The sequence below is a fragment of the Lactuca saligna genome, chromosome 2, assembly GCF_052625555.1.
Source record: "Lactuca saligna cultivar CGN05327 chromosome 2, ASM5262555v1, whole genome shotgun sequence".
Taxonomy (NCBI): Eukaryota; Viridiplantae; Streptophyta; class Magnoliopsida; order Asterales; family Asteraceae; genus Lactuca; species Lactuca saligna.
In genome coordinates this window covers 12,839,074-12,855,268 of record NC_136418.1, presented here as the reverse complement: position 1 = coordinate 12,855,268, position 16,195 = coordinate 12,839,074, and the positions used below count along the sequence as shown (strand labels likewise).

Sequence of the window (16,195 nt, the reverse complement as noted above, 5' to 3'; positions counted from 1 at the left end):
CACATACCATTGATAGATCTGAGTCCAATAAGCTGATTTACCACGTAAAGTTTCCAACTTTACGTGTACAACCTCATGAATAAGGGAAATAAGGCTAAAAGATGCATAAAATGGGTAGATCTATGGTTAATATGCAAAGTAACTCCAAAAAGGCAGTAGATCTGGGCTCTACAACACCCAATCATTCAGATATAAAGATATCTCGACTTATTAAGGCATTCATGCAAACATAAGGCTTGGAACAAGCATCAACTAGATCCTAGGAGAGCTCTAATGGAGGTTTAAAGCATATAACAAGAGGGGAAATCCGAAAATACCTCAAATAACTTAGATTTGCCCTTGGGTCTTTGCACTACACCTTTTCTCCTTGCTCCTTTCTTTTTCTCCTTCTTCAAACCTTCACAAAATGGCACAAAACACTTAGCTCACACAAGGGTGGATTAGGGTTCTTTCTCACAGTGTTCTCAGGGTGAGGGAGGCGAGAATGGGGCTATAAGGTGACTTAAATAGTGGGCAACCCGGGGATTTAGGGTTTCACCCAGACGGATGGACTCGCCGAGTCAGGGATATGGACTCGCCGAGTCCCCGGCTCACGCGTGCTCGAAGTCGCGACCCTACTCGGCGAGTCAGGCTATGAACTCGCCGAGTCCCTCTTGCAAAACTTACAACAATTACCAATGAATTAACATACCGGGAACGGGTCGTTACAATTCTCCCCCACTTGTCTCAGACTTCGTCCTCGAAGTCTGCTTCGGCTGGATCTGCAAATATCTCCGGGTAGTGCGCTCTCATCTCCTCCTCAGCCTCCCACGTCCATTCAGACCCCTTCTGGTGCTGCCACTGCACCTTCACTAGCTGAATTACCTTGTTCCTCAAGGTCTTGATCTTCCGTTCCAGAATCGCGACCGGCCTCTCAATATAATTCAGGTCGCTATCAACCTGAATGTCCTCTAGGGGAACGACTGCTGTCTCATCCACCAAACACTTCCTTAACTGCGACACGTGGAAGGTGTTGTGTATCTGACTAAGCTCCTCGGGAAGATCCAATCGATAAGCAGCCCGACCCACCCGGGCCAAAACCCTGAAAGGACCAATAAATCTGGGGCCCAATTTGCCCCTCTTCCGGAACCTGATGACACCTTTCCAAGGTGAGACTTTCAGAAGAACCATATCTCCCACCTGGAACTCCAAGTCCGAACGCCTCCTGTCGGTGTAGCTCTTCTGCCGACTCTGCGCAGTCTGCAGCCTACTACGGACCTGCTGGATCAACTCAGTCGTCTTGAGCACCACTTCGGTGCTCCCTATGACTCGCTGACCGACCTTGCCCCAACAAATCGGGGTCCTGCACTTCCTGCCATATAACATCTCAAAAGGAGTTCGATCAATGCTCGCATGATAACTGTTGTTATACGAGAATTCCGCTAACGGAAGATATGTATCCCAACTGCCCCCAAAATCTAGAACACATGCCCTAAGCATGTCCTCAAGAGTCTGAATCGTCCTCTCGCTCTGCCCGTCAGTCTGAGGGTGGAAAGCGGTGCTGAAATGGAGACGAGTACCCATCTCGTCGTGGAACCGCTTCCAGAATCTGGACGTGAAACGAACATCTCGGTCCGACACCACCGATACCGGCACTCCATGATGTGCCACAATCTCCCGCACATAGATATCGGCTAACTTTTCCGCCGATATACTCTCCTGAATCGGAATAAAATGAGCACTCTTCGTTAACCGATCCACTACTACCCATATCGAGTCCACTCCACGTGCGGTCTTGGGGAGTTTGGTGACAAAATCCATGGTGATATCCTCCCATTTCCACACGGGAATGTCTAATGGCTGCATCTTGCCGTGAGGTCTCTGGTGCTCCGCCTTGACCTTCCGGCAGGTCAAACATCTCTCAACATACCAAGCGACGTCCCGCTTCATGCAGGGCCACCAATAATCAAGTCGAAGATCTCGATACATCTTCGTCGCTCCTGGGTGGATAGAAAATCGAGACTTATGAGCCTCGTCCATCAATACTTGCCGTACCCCACCCCAGTACGGTACCCACACCCTACCATGAAGCGTCAACAAACCCCGACTGTCATAAACAAATGAAGCTACTCGGACCACTATCCTCTCACACTTCTGCCTCTCCTCCTTGAGGCCCTCCATCTGAGCCTCCTTGATCCGCTCCAACAACGGAGTGATCACTGTCATCCTCATACACAGATCTCTGATAGGGGCCGTCGACACCTTGCGGCTCAGGGCGTCGGCCACCACATTGGCCTTCCCTGGATGATAAAGGATCTCACAGTCATAGTCCTTCAGCACGTCCAACCATCTCCTCTGCCTCATGTTCAAACTCGGCTGATCCATAAGATATCGCAAACTCTTGTGATCCGTGTATATAGTACAGCGGACCCCATAAAGGTAATGTCTCCAAATCTTGAGGGCAAATACAACTGCCCCCAGCTCCAAGTCGTGGGTAGGATAATTAGCCTCGTGAGGCTTCAACTGTCTCGAGGCATAAGCTACCACATGGCCTCGCTGCATCAATACTGCTCCCATACCTGTGATCGAAGCATCACAATAGACTACGAAGTCCTCTACTCCCTCTGGCAAGGTAAGGATCGGAGCCTCGCACAATCTCTGTCTGAGAGTCTCGAACGCCGCCTGCTGCTCAGGCCCCCAACGAAAAACCACCGACTTCTTGGTTAGTCGGGTGAGCGGCACTGCTATCTTGGAGAAGTCCTGAATAAATCTCCGATAATACCCTGCCAGCCCTAGGAAGCTCCGAATCTCAGATGGAGACCTCGGGACCTCCCACTGCATCACGGCCTCAATCTTGGCCGGATCTACCAAAATACCCTTCTGGTTGACGAGATGACCAAGAAACTGCACCTCGCGCAACCAGAACTCACACTTGGAGAACTTTGCGAAAAGTCTCTCCCTCCTCAAAGTCTCCAACACCTCCCGCAGGTGCTCCTCGTGCTGCCCCTGTGTCTTGGAATATACCAAGATGTCATCTATGAATACTATCACCGACCGATCCAGCATCGGTCTGCACACGCGGTTCATGAGATCCATGAACGCGGCTGGGGCATTGGTGAGCCCAAATGGCATCACCACGAACTCATAATGACCATACCGGGTCCTGAAAGCAGTCTTCTGTACATCCTCATCTCTAACCCTCATCTGATGATAACCGGAGCGTAGATCGATCTTGGAGAACCAAGACGCTCCCTGAAGCTGATCAAACAAGTCATCTATCCTCGGAAGTGGGTAACGGTTCTTCATCGTTACTTTGTTCAACTCCCGATAATCAATGCACATACGATGCGACCCATCCTTCTTCCTCGCAAATAAGATCGGCGCTCCCCAAGGCGAACTGCTCGGCCGAATGAAACCCATGTCTAACAGCTCCTGAAGCTGTGTAGACAACTCCTGCATCTCAGGGGGAGCAAGTCGATACGGTGCTTTGGCTATCGAAGCCGCACCAGGAACTAGGTCGATCCTGAACTCAACCTGCCTCTCTGGAGGTATCCCCGGCAAATCCTCGGGAAACACATCCGGGTAGTCACGAACAATAGGAACATCATCAATCGTCGTCTTGACCTTCTCCCGGGCATCCAAGACGTAAGCTACAAAACCGGCGCAACCCTGCTGAACATAGCGCCTCGCCCTTGCGGCAGAACAAAAGGTCGGTCCTCGCTGGGGCCTCTCGCCCTGAATCACTATCTCTCCCCCACTGGGAGTGCGAACCCTCACTAGCTGAAGCTCACAATCAATCACCGCCCTATTGGGGCTTAGCCAATCCATGCCCACAATAACTTTATTCCCACGCAGGGGAATAGGAACCAGGTCCACTGAAAACTGCTCATCAAATATCTGAAGGGAACACCCTCTATGTACTCTGCCGACCCTCACGGTCCTATCATCTGCTATCTCAACCTCTAATGGACAATCCAGCTCCCCTGGAGCTCTGCTAAATCTCATGCTAAGCGCAAGCGATACAAATGATCGGGTAGCCCCCGAATCGAACAATACCAAAGCAGAGATGCCGTTCACCGAGAACGACCCCGTCACCACATCAGGAGTCGCTCGCGCCTCCTCTGCTGTCATCTGAAATGCCCTGCTCTTCGCCACTGGCGCATCAGATCGGCCCTGCCGGCCATCCGTAATCCTCAAGGTGGCAGGGGCAGGTGCAACCACCTTCCCTACTGCAGCTAAACTGGGACACTGGGACTTTTTATGTCCCCTCTGATTGCACTGAAATCAAATCAGATCTGATGTTGTAACCGTAGCAGCAGGGGCCGTACAATCCCTACTCAAATGCCCAGTCTGACCGCACTTGTAGCAGCCGGAACTCCCTGCCTTGCACGCCCCCTCGTGCAATCTCCCACACTTGCCACACCGACCGTGGCTCTGCTGACCCCTGGACCTGTGATCTGAAACCTTGGGCTTTTTGCCCACACTGCCTGAACCCGAAACTGCCTCCGGTTTCCTCTTCTTCTCCATCTCGAGATCAATCTCCCTCTCCCTGGCTCTAGCAATCATGTCGTCCAGCGTTTTACAACTGGACCGGCTCACAAACATGCGGATGTCACTCTGCAACATCTCATGATAACGGGCCTTCTTCATCTCCTCATCGGCTGCATACTGAGGAACAAGAAGGGCCCTCTTCCTGAACTTGGCGGTGATCTCTGCCACTGTCTCGGTAGTCTGGGTAAGGTCCTGGAACTCCCTAGCTAACTGATGCACCTCAATGACCGGTGCAAACTCCGCCCTGAACCTGGTAGAGAAATCAGCCCAGGTCATGGCATCCAATGCCGCATCATCCCCGATGGCATGTCCGACCTCCTCCCACCAATCCCGTGCCCTGTCCTTCAGAAGACAGGACGCCAATCTGACCTTGTCCCCCTCGGGACACCTGTTAGTGCGGAAAGCGTTGGCCACATCCGCCAACCATCTGGTACTCGCTATGGGGTCCCGTGCCCCATGATAGTCTGGAGCCCCGCATGCCCTGAACTCCCTGAACGTAAGTGTGCGCGATCCCATCACGGCCGCCATCTCAGCACGGAAAGTACTCAATCTCTCATCCATCAGCTCTAAAATACCCTCCTTGATCGAACTGAAGATCACAAGAGTCTGCTCCAGTATGATGCGGGTAACCTCAGAAGAAAGGAACTCTCTAGTTTGCTCATCCATCTGCCCGACCTCCGGGCCTGATCCCGATCCTGATCCCCCTCCGGCATCTGAGCTGCCGACTGCTGGTCTCGGACGCAAAACTACCATTCTGAAACATATCATAACAACATCAGAACACTGAAATATCTCAAGGGATCAGGACACTGCTACTAGCTTCCTGGTCTTGTCTTGGCCTTCCTTGATTCGAGTACGGATCCTCTACTTTTAGTAGTACGGGCCCATACTACCTTCCACATCTATCCGTACTTTCCTCAAGAACTGCCTTGACTCCACCAAGTCACTTCTACTACTGCTATTCTCTGCTACTCTCATCCCAGGCTTTCCCTAGGGAAACCTCAAGCTCAACACGACTGGTCCTCAGCTACTGTAGGTCTCCTCATAATGCCAGTTAGCCACCACCTAAACACCATCACATGTGATGAGGATCAGATAATCCTTCAAGTAAAAGATCCGTCCCTACAACGGTTGGACTCAAACAAGAGCTGCGCAATAGGGCCAGTTCCAGCACTCTGGGATTATTCAAACCTGATCACATGTGGTGTGACGTGTTCACCTAATGGCTAACTCCCATTACTCAGAACCCCACCAAGCACGAAGCAGGCAGCATTCGGATAAGGGAAACAGACTCAGGCCAAACTATTCTCATAACAAGAAACTGCACTAGCATAGGATGCTAAGCTTCCACTAACATGCATAACCTAATCAGGCTATCCTACTGCTGTCTACTCAGTACTAGCATGCAATACTCATAAAGCTGTAACACATAAGCAGGCACATAAGGCATTCTCCTAGATCCTTAGTCCTATACTAGCATGCTGTTCTACTGAAACTGAAACTGAACAATTAACTTGTATGGGTAATTTGGGAGTACTTACTTGAGCTCGGCTGACCGCATGCACACACCTCTATCTTGTTAAAAAACAATTCTTTCTTTCTAAGTGCTTTCAAAATTCTTTTTGGTAAAACATTTTTATTTTACTAAAATCTTTTATTTCCCTTAGTTTGAGTTCAGATACACCTGGAAGTGTATCCGAATCCCTCAAACCAGAGCTCTGATACCAACTTGAAACGACCCAAAAATACGACCCAAAAATTTCGTTTTTCAATATAGTCAAAACCATAATATGAGTATCATAACATAAAAAAAAAACATACGCGATGTATCCCAAATCATAATAAAATACTGTGCGGAAAAACTGTATCATACTATATCGAATCCAAAACAACTAAAACCATCCCTAGGATAAAAGCTAAGCTGTGGTGTGTGCGATGTTATCACCCCGAACTCTTCCCTTTGCTTGCGGAAGTACCTGAAACCAAAACTGAAACTGTAAGCACGAAGCTTAGTGAGCTCCCCCAAAATACCACATACCATACAATAACATATAAACACATATTGGGCCTCGCCCACTGCATCGGGCCGAAGCCCGGAAACTGCATCGGACCGAAGTCCGGAACTGACTGGGACCTTGTCCCCTGCATCGGACCGAAGTCCGGAACTAACTGCATCGGACCGAAGTCCGGAACTGACTGCATCGGACCAAAGTCCGGAACTAACTGCATCGGACGGAAGTCCGGAACCGACTGGGACCTTGTCCCCTGCATCGGACCGAAGTCCGGAACTAACTGCATCGGACCGAAGTCCGGAACTAACTGCATCGGACCGAAGTCCGGAACTGACTGCATCGGACCAAAGTCCGGAACTAACTGACTGAACATGGCATAGCATAACACATCAACTAGCATGAACACATATACGGCATACTACATCGGGCCGTAGCCCGGAACACATAACACTTAACGCATAAAACATAGCACACAAATCATGTTCGAGCCACGAAGGCATCAAACATACTAGCTACTGCATCGGACCTAAATCCGGAAACTACTGCTAACTGAACGGGCCGACATTGTGGCCTTAGACCCGTTCCTACTGGAAGGAAACTCACCTCGTAAGCTGGCTACTGAGTGTGTGGCTCGGGAAGCTAACGGCTGCTGCTCCTGAATCTCCTCGGCTACAAGTCCATAAACACACTCAATCAAATACTAAACACTGCGCTTGGGGTAAAATGACTCTTTTACCCTTGGTCAAAGTCAACTCTCTTTTGGGCTGACTCGCCGAGTTGGGCCGCCCAACTCGCCGAGTCTTACTCTCACTTCTCAGTTCTACACGCTGCTACTCGTCGAGTGTGGCATCTACTCGACGAGTACCCACTTGATCCAAGAACTCAGACAATCTTCATCCGACTCGCCGAGCCGTATGAACAAACTCGACGAGTTGTTCTTGATCTTAAGAAGATTGCCTTGGACTCGCCGAGTTGTATGAACAACTCGCCGAGTCCCTCCATCACTGAGTCTACACTCAACTCGCTGGATCCACTCGACACTGATAAAAATGAAGGAATCGGGAACTCGCGACCCAACTCGCCGAGTCGTTCTTCCCGACTCGCCGAGTTGCCGCCATGCAACTGATTTTTACTCGATTTTTCTTGAATCCAACACATACCATTGATAGATCTGAGTCCAATAAGCTGATTTACCACGTAAAGTTTCCAACTTTACGTGTACAACCTCATGAATAAGGGAAATAAGGCTAAAAGATGCATAAAATGGGTAGATCTATGGTTAATATGCAAAGTAACTCCAAAAAGGCAGTAGATCTGGGCTCTACAACACCCAATCATTCAGATCTAAAGATATCTCGACTTATTAAGGCATTCATGCAACATAAGGCTTGGAACAAGCATCAACTAGATCCTAGGAGAGCTCTAATGGAGGTTTAAAGCATATAACAAGAGGGGAAATCTGAAAATACCTCAAATAACTCAGATTTGCCCTTGGGTCTTTGCACTACACCTCTTCTCCTTGCTCCTTTCTTCTTCTCCTTCTTCAAACCTTCACAAAATGGCACAAAACACTTAGCTCACACAAGGGTGGATTAGGGTTCTTTCTCACAGTGTTCTCAGGGTGAGGGAGGCGAGAATGGGGCTATAAGGTGACTTAAATAGTGGGCAACCCAGGGATTTAGGGTTTCACCCAGACGGATGGACTCGCCGAGTCAGGGATATGGACTCGCCGAGTCCCCGGCTCACGCGTGCTCGAAGTCGCGACCCTACTCGGCGAGTCAGGCTATGAACTCGCCGAGTCCCTCTTGCAAAACTTACAACAATTACCAATGAATTAACATACCGGGAACGGGTCGTTACATTCACCCCAAAGGCAGAAACTAAAACTTGCTGGGTGATAACAATCCACCCCCCCCCTCGTGAAAGACACCGTGGAGAAGAACTCTAAGCATAACTCCAAATACACCGACTCTTGAATTCGAAAGACCCGGCTCCACCCGTCATAAATCATCGTTTCTCCTTCATGGGTAAACTCCTTCAAAAGATAAGGAGCTAACTCCTCTTCATAGCGTACACTCTGTAATCAATCCCAATCTATCCTATTAGGCACATACACTTCTTTCTTCCTTATGTCGGCCAACTTCTTCTTCCACTTCCGCATCGTTGAAGCGGACTCGATTCATGGGAAATTCAACCAAGGAAAGTCCTCTTGGTGTGCACTAGAACTCTGCCTCCTGTTAAACATTACTTCTGCAAAACAAAGATACAAAACCCATAAACATAGATTATAATTAAAAGCAGTCATGCACATGTTCCCCGACTCGACTCGTCGAGTCCATGTATGACTCGGCGAGTCGCATGAACTGCACGAGTCAGTCGGCGGGTCAGTTGAAATTGGAGCATGAAATCTGAAAATCACTTCAAGGTTTTTGTCTAGGCACATGTATATAAGTTATTAGGCAAGAATAAGCATGCAAAACATCATAATCCATGAAGAATCGAAACCCTAGAATTTTACTATTTTTCAAAATCGGGTTTTTCTATGCAATGTCCATCATAGATAATCTTAAAATCATGCTTTTAACAGAAAAGCAGAAGAAATTAGTTACCTTTTGCGATGGAACTTGAAAAATGTTGAAGAACAATGAAGAGGAAGATGAAAGCTTGAGAGAGAATGGAGAAAGAGGCGCACGACGAGTGGTTGTTTTGTTTAAAAAAAACTGATTCTTTTAGGGTTAAAACCCTATTTACCAGTTGTAAAAGTAATTCGTATTATTATTTTTTTCTGTGAATAATACCGACTCGTCGAGTCGGGGTCAGACTCGGCGAGTCGGGTCGCGATGCAAGTTTTTTTTTTTTGAAATCTACATGGACTCGTCGAGTCACGGTTAGACTCGGCGAGTCTCTTGCAAACAATCCAAAATTTTCAAAAATTCTTGTCATTTCATTTAGGAAAGAAAATGTTTGTTACCCCACACTTAGTCCATACGCACTCTCAAGCAGACATATCTGATGAATTGGAAGATTAAAATTCTAAAAACGAAAAAAATGCAAACAAAACTAAAAAGGTAAAAGAAAGCAAACTCTAAATAACGGGTTGCCTCCCGCCAATCGCTTCTTTTTAAGGAGTCGTTAGCTGGACTCCTTTCCGTTTACGTCTCATCATCTTCCAGCATCGGAAATTCACACCTAATCTTTTGTGGTTTGTACTTTGTCTTGTAAGCGTGAACCTTCTTTTTATAAGCCCGTTTTAATTCCTCTCTCTTCTTTATTACAACATCATCCTCAGCTGCTTGGGCTTCTTTTCTCCTCTTTTTCTTCTTCACCCCATTCTTTTTCTCCTTCTCTTTCACCTCTCTTTCATTAAACTTAAGTACTTCATATTCTGTGAAAGTTCGTGCTCTAGGTTTGGTAATGAATGGTTGATCAGCCTTCACTCCCCTATCCATTGCCTTCTCTTCTTTTTCTGCGTTTAACCCATCTACAAGTGGAATTGCATCAAGAATTGCTATATGGGCGTGTTGGACTTTTGTATCCGTCTCTCCTTCCGCTATTTGTTCTTCTAAAGAATCATGAAAAATATCCATGCCCAGAATATGCATAGAATCAGCAACAAGCAGATTTAAGTCGTCCGAGTTTTTATCAAATTCAACTGGACTCGTCGAGTCCAATAAAGTGACTCGGCGAGTCTGATCGTATCCCATCTTTTCTTGAGTGTTTTCTGAATCGGCTCCTTTTAGTAGCTTTTCTAACTCCTCCAAGTCCTTTTTAACATCTCCATCCTCTCTAGAATGTAGCAGAAACTTGCTTGGATCTTCTTTTTGCAAAAGTTCAAGTTCTTTTTGTAGTATCTCATCATCTAAATCGATAAATGAGATCTCTTCTTTCCCTTTCTCTTCTTGCTTGGCTTCTGGTATAGCTTTAAATACCGCTGACTCGTCTCCTACCCTTAATGTTAGTGTAGATTCACATACATCAATTAAAGCACATGGGGTGTTTAAAAATGGCCTCCCCAAAATAATTGGAACTTTGGGGTCTTCTTCCATATCTAGCACCACAAAGTCTACTGGAAAAATAAACTTGTCAACTTTAATGAGAAGATCCTCGCAAACTCCTCTTGGATGAATTGTCGTCTTGTCAGCCAAATGGATCTTCATGTTTACCGGTCTTGGCTCTGGTAAGTTCAACTTCTTGAAGAAAGAGAGATGCATCAGGTTGATGCTTGCACCGGAATCGGTCAACGCTTGAGTGACAATTGCATTTCCAAATTCACACGGAATTATGATACTTCTCGGATCGCCCTTCTTTTCGGGTAACTCACGCAACATTATCTATGCGACTTCAGCCAAGTCTTTCCTAGTAGCAAAGAGACCTTTTAGTAAGTTGAAGTACTTGGGTGTTGTAAGCATTGTCTCTACAAATGGCATATTGACTTGGAGGGTTTTAACATGCTTCATAAAGGCTTTATAAGCTTCCACTTTTTCCACAGGCATGGCTTTGATTGGGAATGGCATAGGGGGATTATATGGCTTTAAGTGGATGGCAGTTTTGTCTTGTACGCATGGACTCGTCGAGTCCATTTGAGGGACTCGGCGAGTCGGGTCGGGTTTAGCTAGAACCGACTCTTCTGTCTTCTCTGTCTTGCTATTGGAGACCCTCTGTGCCTGTGTGAAAAAATTTTCACAGCTGGAAGTCACCATACTCACATTTTCCATTCGTGGATTATTCTCGGTGTTACTTGGAAGTTGGCCCGGTCTTCTTTCATTCACTTGATGTGCAAGCTGTCCCAGCTGTTTCTCAATGTTGAGAATGGAGGCCTGCTAATTCCTTAACATATTTATGGTCTCTTACATTGCTACATCGTGATCATTGTGTCTCTTTTCGGACGCGGTTATGAATCTAGTGAGCATTTCTTCTAAATTGGCTTCCTTTTCCATCACCAGTTCTTCCTTTTGATAGAATCCCCTCTCCTTCTGCTTGTACTTCTCCTCCTTAGCCTTTTTATATTCTTCGTATGGGAGCCATTCCTTCTTCGGTTTCTGCCAATCCTCGTCGTATCTATCGCCACTAGAGTAAAACACTTGAGCCTTCTTATTTCCATTTTCGTCTAGATCACAATATTTGGTGAGGTGGGGCCCTCTACAATTCTCGCACCCAACTCGAATAGCATGGATTGTTTGATCCATTTTTGTCATCCTTCTATCTAGACTTTTGAGCTTAGCTATTACCGCCGCCATGCTATCATTCACCGAGTTCACTGCTCCCCGACTTACTTCATTTCTCGGATTGTGGTATTCTCTAGAATGCTTAGAGAATTCCTCAATTAACTCCTTGATTTCCGGAGGCGGCTTTCTGGTGAGCGGGCCTTGTGAATCGAGGATTTGCCTTGTGGTGACATTGACTCCATCATAAAAAATGGAGACCTCTTGTTGGCTATTAAGGTCATGGTGTGGGCAATTTCTAAGCAAACCTTTGTATCTTTCCCAAGCTTCATAAAGAGATTCACCGGGTTGTTGCTCAAAGTTGGCGATGGCTTTCTTCAACTTAGCTATCTTGGAAGGTGGGCAAAAGTGGTCTATGAATTCCTCTTTCATTTTGGCCCATATGGTGACCGATCCGGGAGGAAGTGACTTGAGCTAATCCTTCGCAGCACCTTTAAACGTGACTGGGAGCATGTGAAGTAGCTGGGTCTCGCGAGACACATTTGGTACATTGAAGTAGTCAGCCACATCATTTACTTCATCCAAGTGCTTGTAGGCGTCTTCGTGGTCTTTCCCATAAAAAGGGATCTCCTTGAGTTGAGAGAGAATATGGCCTTTTAGCTTGAAAGTAGCGGTTGCGGGAATTGCGGGCTGCACAAGTCCCGGGCCGGTTTCATCACGCATCCTCTTCTTCCATTCCCCCATGGGGACATCATCGATATTAGCCATAGCGGTAGCTAAATCGTCTTCAAACTCGGATTTGTGCTCGTATGTGGGTTCGTCCTCTTCCTCGGTCTCGTACTCGTTGTCTTTTTGAATCAGATCTTCGATTGTCAAAGAGGCACTGGATGCTCCTGATTTGTTGCTCATCTTCTTGCTGAAAACAGACTTGAGGTTTTTGAGTGGTGAGTTCTTTGAAGAAGCGGATTCTCCAACGGTTTTGCCTTTGCTCCTTCTTAGTGCGGATTCCGGATCTTCAAGAGGGGGGACTAGAGGTGTATCAGATACTCGGGTCATGAAACAACTGTAAACAAAATAGAAAACGTGTAAAAAGAACAAAAATAAAATAAAAAATTAAAGTTGTTTCAGCGATGTACTCGCCGAGTCTACACGAGTGCACTCGGCGAGTCCAAGGTAAAATCAGAAAAATTTTGTTTGTTTGTTTGTTTGTTTGTTTTATATGTGTGTGTGTGTGTGTGTGTGTATATATATATACTACGTACTAAATTAAACGGTAATTAACTTTGTGTAAGATAAATCTCACACAAAGGATCGATTGAATTAGAATTTAATGCTAATTTTAGAACCGTTCCCCAGCAACGGCGCCAAGAACTTGATGTGCGTAAACTCACTTAGTTTTAAACCTACTTTTAGTTGTAAAATAAACACACAAAGGCAGTGGACCTATCAATTGTGGTATAGTTCAAACAAGTAAGGTATCAAACACAGGGAACGACAAATTAAAAATAAAAACTAATTCTATCTAAATTAATTAATAAGTAGAGGGTTTTCTCTAGTTTTACAAGACTAGAAACTTACTAACTATTACTTAATCTAAAAACTAGAAAAACAAAGAACTAACTAGATTCAATAATACGAAGGAACTTTTGTTTAGTTCAACTCAATTGATCCTATGGTTGATTTCAAGGTAATAGTGCAATGGATTAACTCTTGTGTTGGTTACCGATTCAAATGACTAGGTTCGCATTCACTACACTAATCCTTATTAAATAAACTAACTTAAACAGTGATCAGTTGTCTAATTCAATTTAGTTCACTAGATTAATTATTCGGATTACTTTAGACGCACAATAGTTAATCAATTTGGTTTTTAATTAACTTCTTGTTGATGGTCATCACACAAGCTTGCACATGAATTTACTTAATTTTCTTATTAATTCTAGTTTCATGTTCATTAATCCTAGACATATAACAAAGTAGTCACATGGTATATGAGGTTGATAATCAAACGATGTTCATGCTATTTAATTACCTTCCTATTAACAGAAAATTAATTGTCATTCACACACAAGGTTCTTTAGCAAGCTAAAATAACAAATAAATCACCAACATTAAATTAATCCTACCAATAATCAAACCATAGTCTCAATTTTGTATCCCCAAACAAAAGTTAAGAGTTTTAGCTCATGATTGAAGTAAATAACAACATAAAAACGAATTCTATTTGCCTAACCATAATGGAAAACAAAAGATTAATTAGAATGATGAAATTTGCCTTAAATCTCCTTCGGGATTGAATTGTTGCTTCTATCTTCGTCTTCTAGGGTTTCTCTGGCCTCTGAATCGCAGCTAATTGTTCCAGAATTGTCCCCGAAGTTTTTTTCCCTCGATCTGAGAAGTTATCCATATATTTGCGTATCGACTCGTCGAGTCAGGTGGCGACTCGTTGAGTCCGTCTCACAATCTCCGTATGCGATAAGTATCTGGGTTCCCGAGTCGTTATCTTCACTTGGACTTGCCGAGTAGTCGACCCTACTAGCCGAGTAGGTGCTATTTTTGGTGTTTTTCTTCTTTATTCAATTCCCGAGCTCCTAACCGCTTCTCCTGCTTCCTTTTGCTTCCGAGCTTCATTTTTGGACTGAAAATACAATTCAAACACTTTTAAGTACCTTTTGTCCATGAAATGCAATAATTTAGCTAATAAATGAATAAAAATCTATACTTAATACAAACTAAATATGCACATATCAAGAGGTCTCCTGATTTAACCTTCTTCTGGTCTCAATTTCACCATTATCAATTTCTTTTTGAACCCTTTCCTTGTAACTATCTCGTATGATATCTTTTCTTTTACAAGAAGCACACACCACATTAACCACCAAAGCTAATTGCTCAAAGAAATCATCAAGACCGTCATGGTTTTTTTCTACAGCCACAACCACTAATTGAAGTTGGTGTGCAAAACAATGTATATAACATGCCGAAGGATTATCTTTCAATATCAATGTTTTCAAACCATTAAATGCACCCCGCATATTACTTGCTCCATCGTATCCTTGCCTTCTTACCTATTTCAAAAATAAATTGTATATATAAGAAATAAAATAGATAAAGATTCAAATACATAAAAAAGAATTCATAATTTCTTACCTGAGATGTACTCAAGTTATTGCTGGTAAATACCGAATCAATGGCTTCTTTTAAAGTTAAAGAAATTGTATCCTTCACGTAAACAATTCCAACAAATCTTTCTTTCACTAATCCAAGGCTATTAACATATCGCAAAACCACAACCATTTGTTTCTTTTTGGATACATCATTAGACTCATCTACTAATATGGTAAACACATCATTACCAATTTCTTCACAGATGGACTTTATTATCTCTTTTGAAAAGCATTGAACAATCTCTTTTTGAATCTTTGGAGACGTTAAATTTTCATTTTTTTTGGAGTATTTTCTAAAGTAACATTATAAATGCTTTCATTATGGTCCCGAAGGAATGATAATTCTTCAATGAAAAGGCCTTTAGAAATTGATTCATTCGAGTCGTCATGACCACGAAATGGTAACACATTCTTCAATAAAAATCTACAAGTATCAATTGTAGCACGTAATCGAATTTGATAGTTACTCGCTTCAACTTCAGTTTGCTTATGAAAAGCTTCATGGATAAATTGATTTTTCTTTACTAGATTTTCACATTTTTGTTTAGCTTTGTTGTGATGATTGTCAACTTTACCCTCATGATCTTTCAATTATTTCTTTTTACTCCAAGTGTCAAAGCCTCCTGTCACAAATACATCTTTGCCCCCTTGTTACCCCATAATGTCTCCAAACAAATAACAACATAAACAATAAGCTTTGTTCTCTTTTGTGCTATACTCTAACCAGTTAAATTCATCAAACCATTCCTTTACAAAACGTCTATTCTTACCACCAATCTTTATTGATGGAAAATCATGGCCTTTTGGTTGAGAAGGTCCTTTAATCCAATATGCTCTCCTTATTTCATCCCTTTGATTTGGATGATATGATATAATTCTTGGTCTATCCGTCGGATCCGAAGGAAGATTCTTAATATCAAAACTAGGTGGAATATGATGTAATTGTAGTTGTGGTTGAGGTTGAGGCTGAGGTTGTGGTTGTGGTTGTGGTTGTGGTTGAGGATGAGGTCTTTTTCCTCCACCACTTTCATAACTACTACCAACATCTAATGTTCTTTTAAAAAAGTTTCCAATTAAACCCTATAAATACAATTAAAGATATAAAATTCACAATTGGAGATTTAAACATAATACAAGTGAACACCTAGTTAGCTAATTAGGTTTTGAGTTTGAACAAATAAATCAAACTAAATCATTAAACATTAAATCAAAAAACATTAAAGATTGGAAATTAAATATTACTTGTTTCATATTGCATAAGTGAGCCAATAGCAAAATGGTGAATACGCCAAATTACAAGAGATTTTGTGAAGCAGCAGCGGCA

The 16,195-nt window shown here is 44.0% G+C and overlaps 1 protein-coding gene and 1 non-coding gene across 2 annotated transcripts in view; one reads left to right on the top strand and one right to left on the bottom strand.

The window, feature by feature from the left end:
• The first annotated feature begins 11,981 nt into the window (after positions 1-11,981).
• LOC145033176 (small nucleolar RNA R71) lies at positions 11,982-12,088 on the top strand. Its single transcript, XR_013677413.1, has one exon. It is a non-coding gene; the product is annotated as a small nucleolar RNA R71 (small nucleolar RNA).
• Positions 12,089-14,451: 2,363 nt separating this feature from the next.
• LOC145029521 (uncharacterized) overlaps positions 14,452-16,195 on the bottom strand; it is a 5,263-nt gene continuing 3,519 nt past the window's right edge. Inside the window, exons 3-5 of the mRNA XM_078978034.1 lie at positions 15,527-15,951; positions 14,855-15,164; positions 14,452-14,772 (exon numbers count right to left, since the gene is read on the bottom strand). Coding sequence (XP_078834160.1) covers positions 14,452-14,772; positions 14,855-15,164; positions 15,527-15,951 — 1,056 coding nt within the window. The remainder of the gene's footprint in view (positions 14,773-14,854; positions 15,165-15,526; positions 15,952-16,195) is intronic.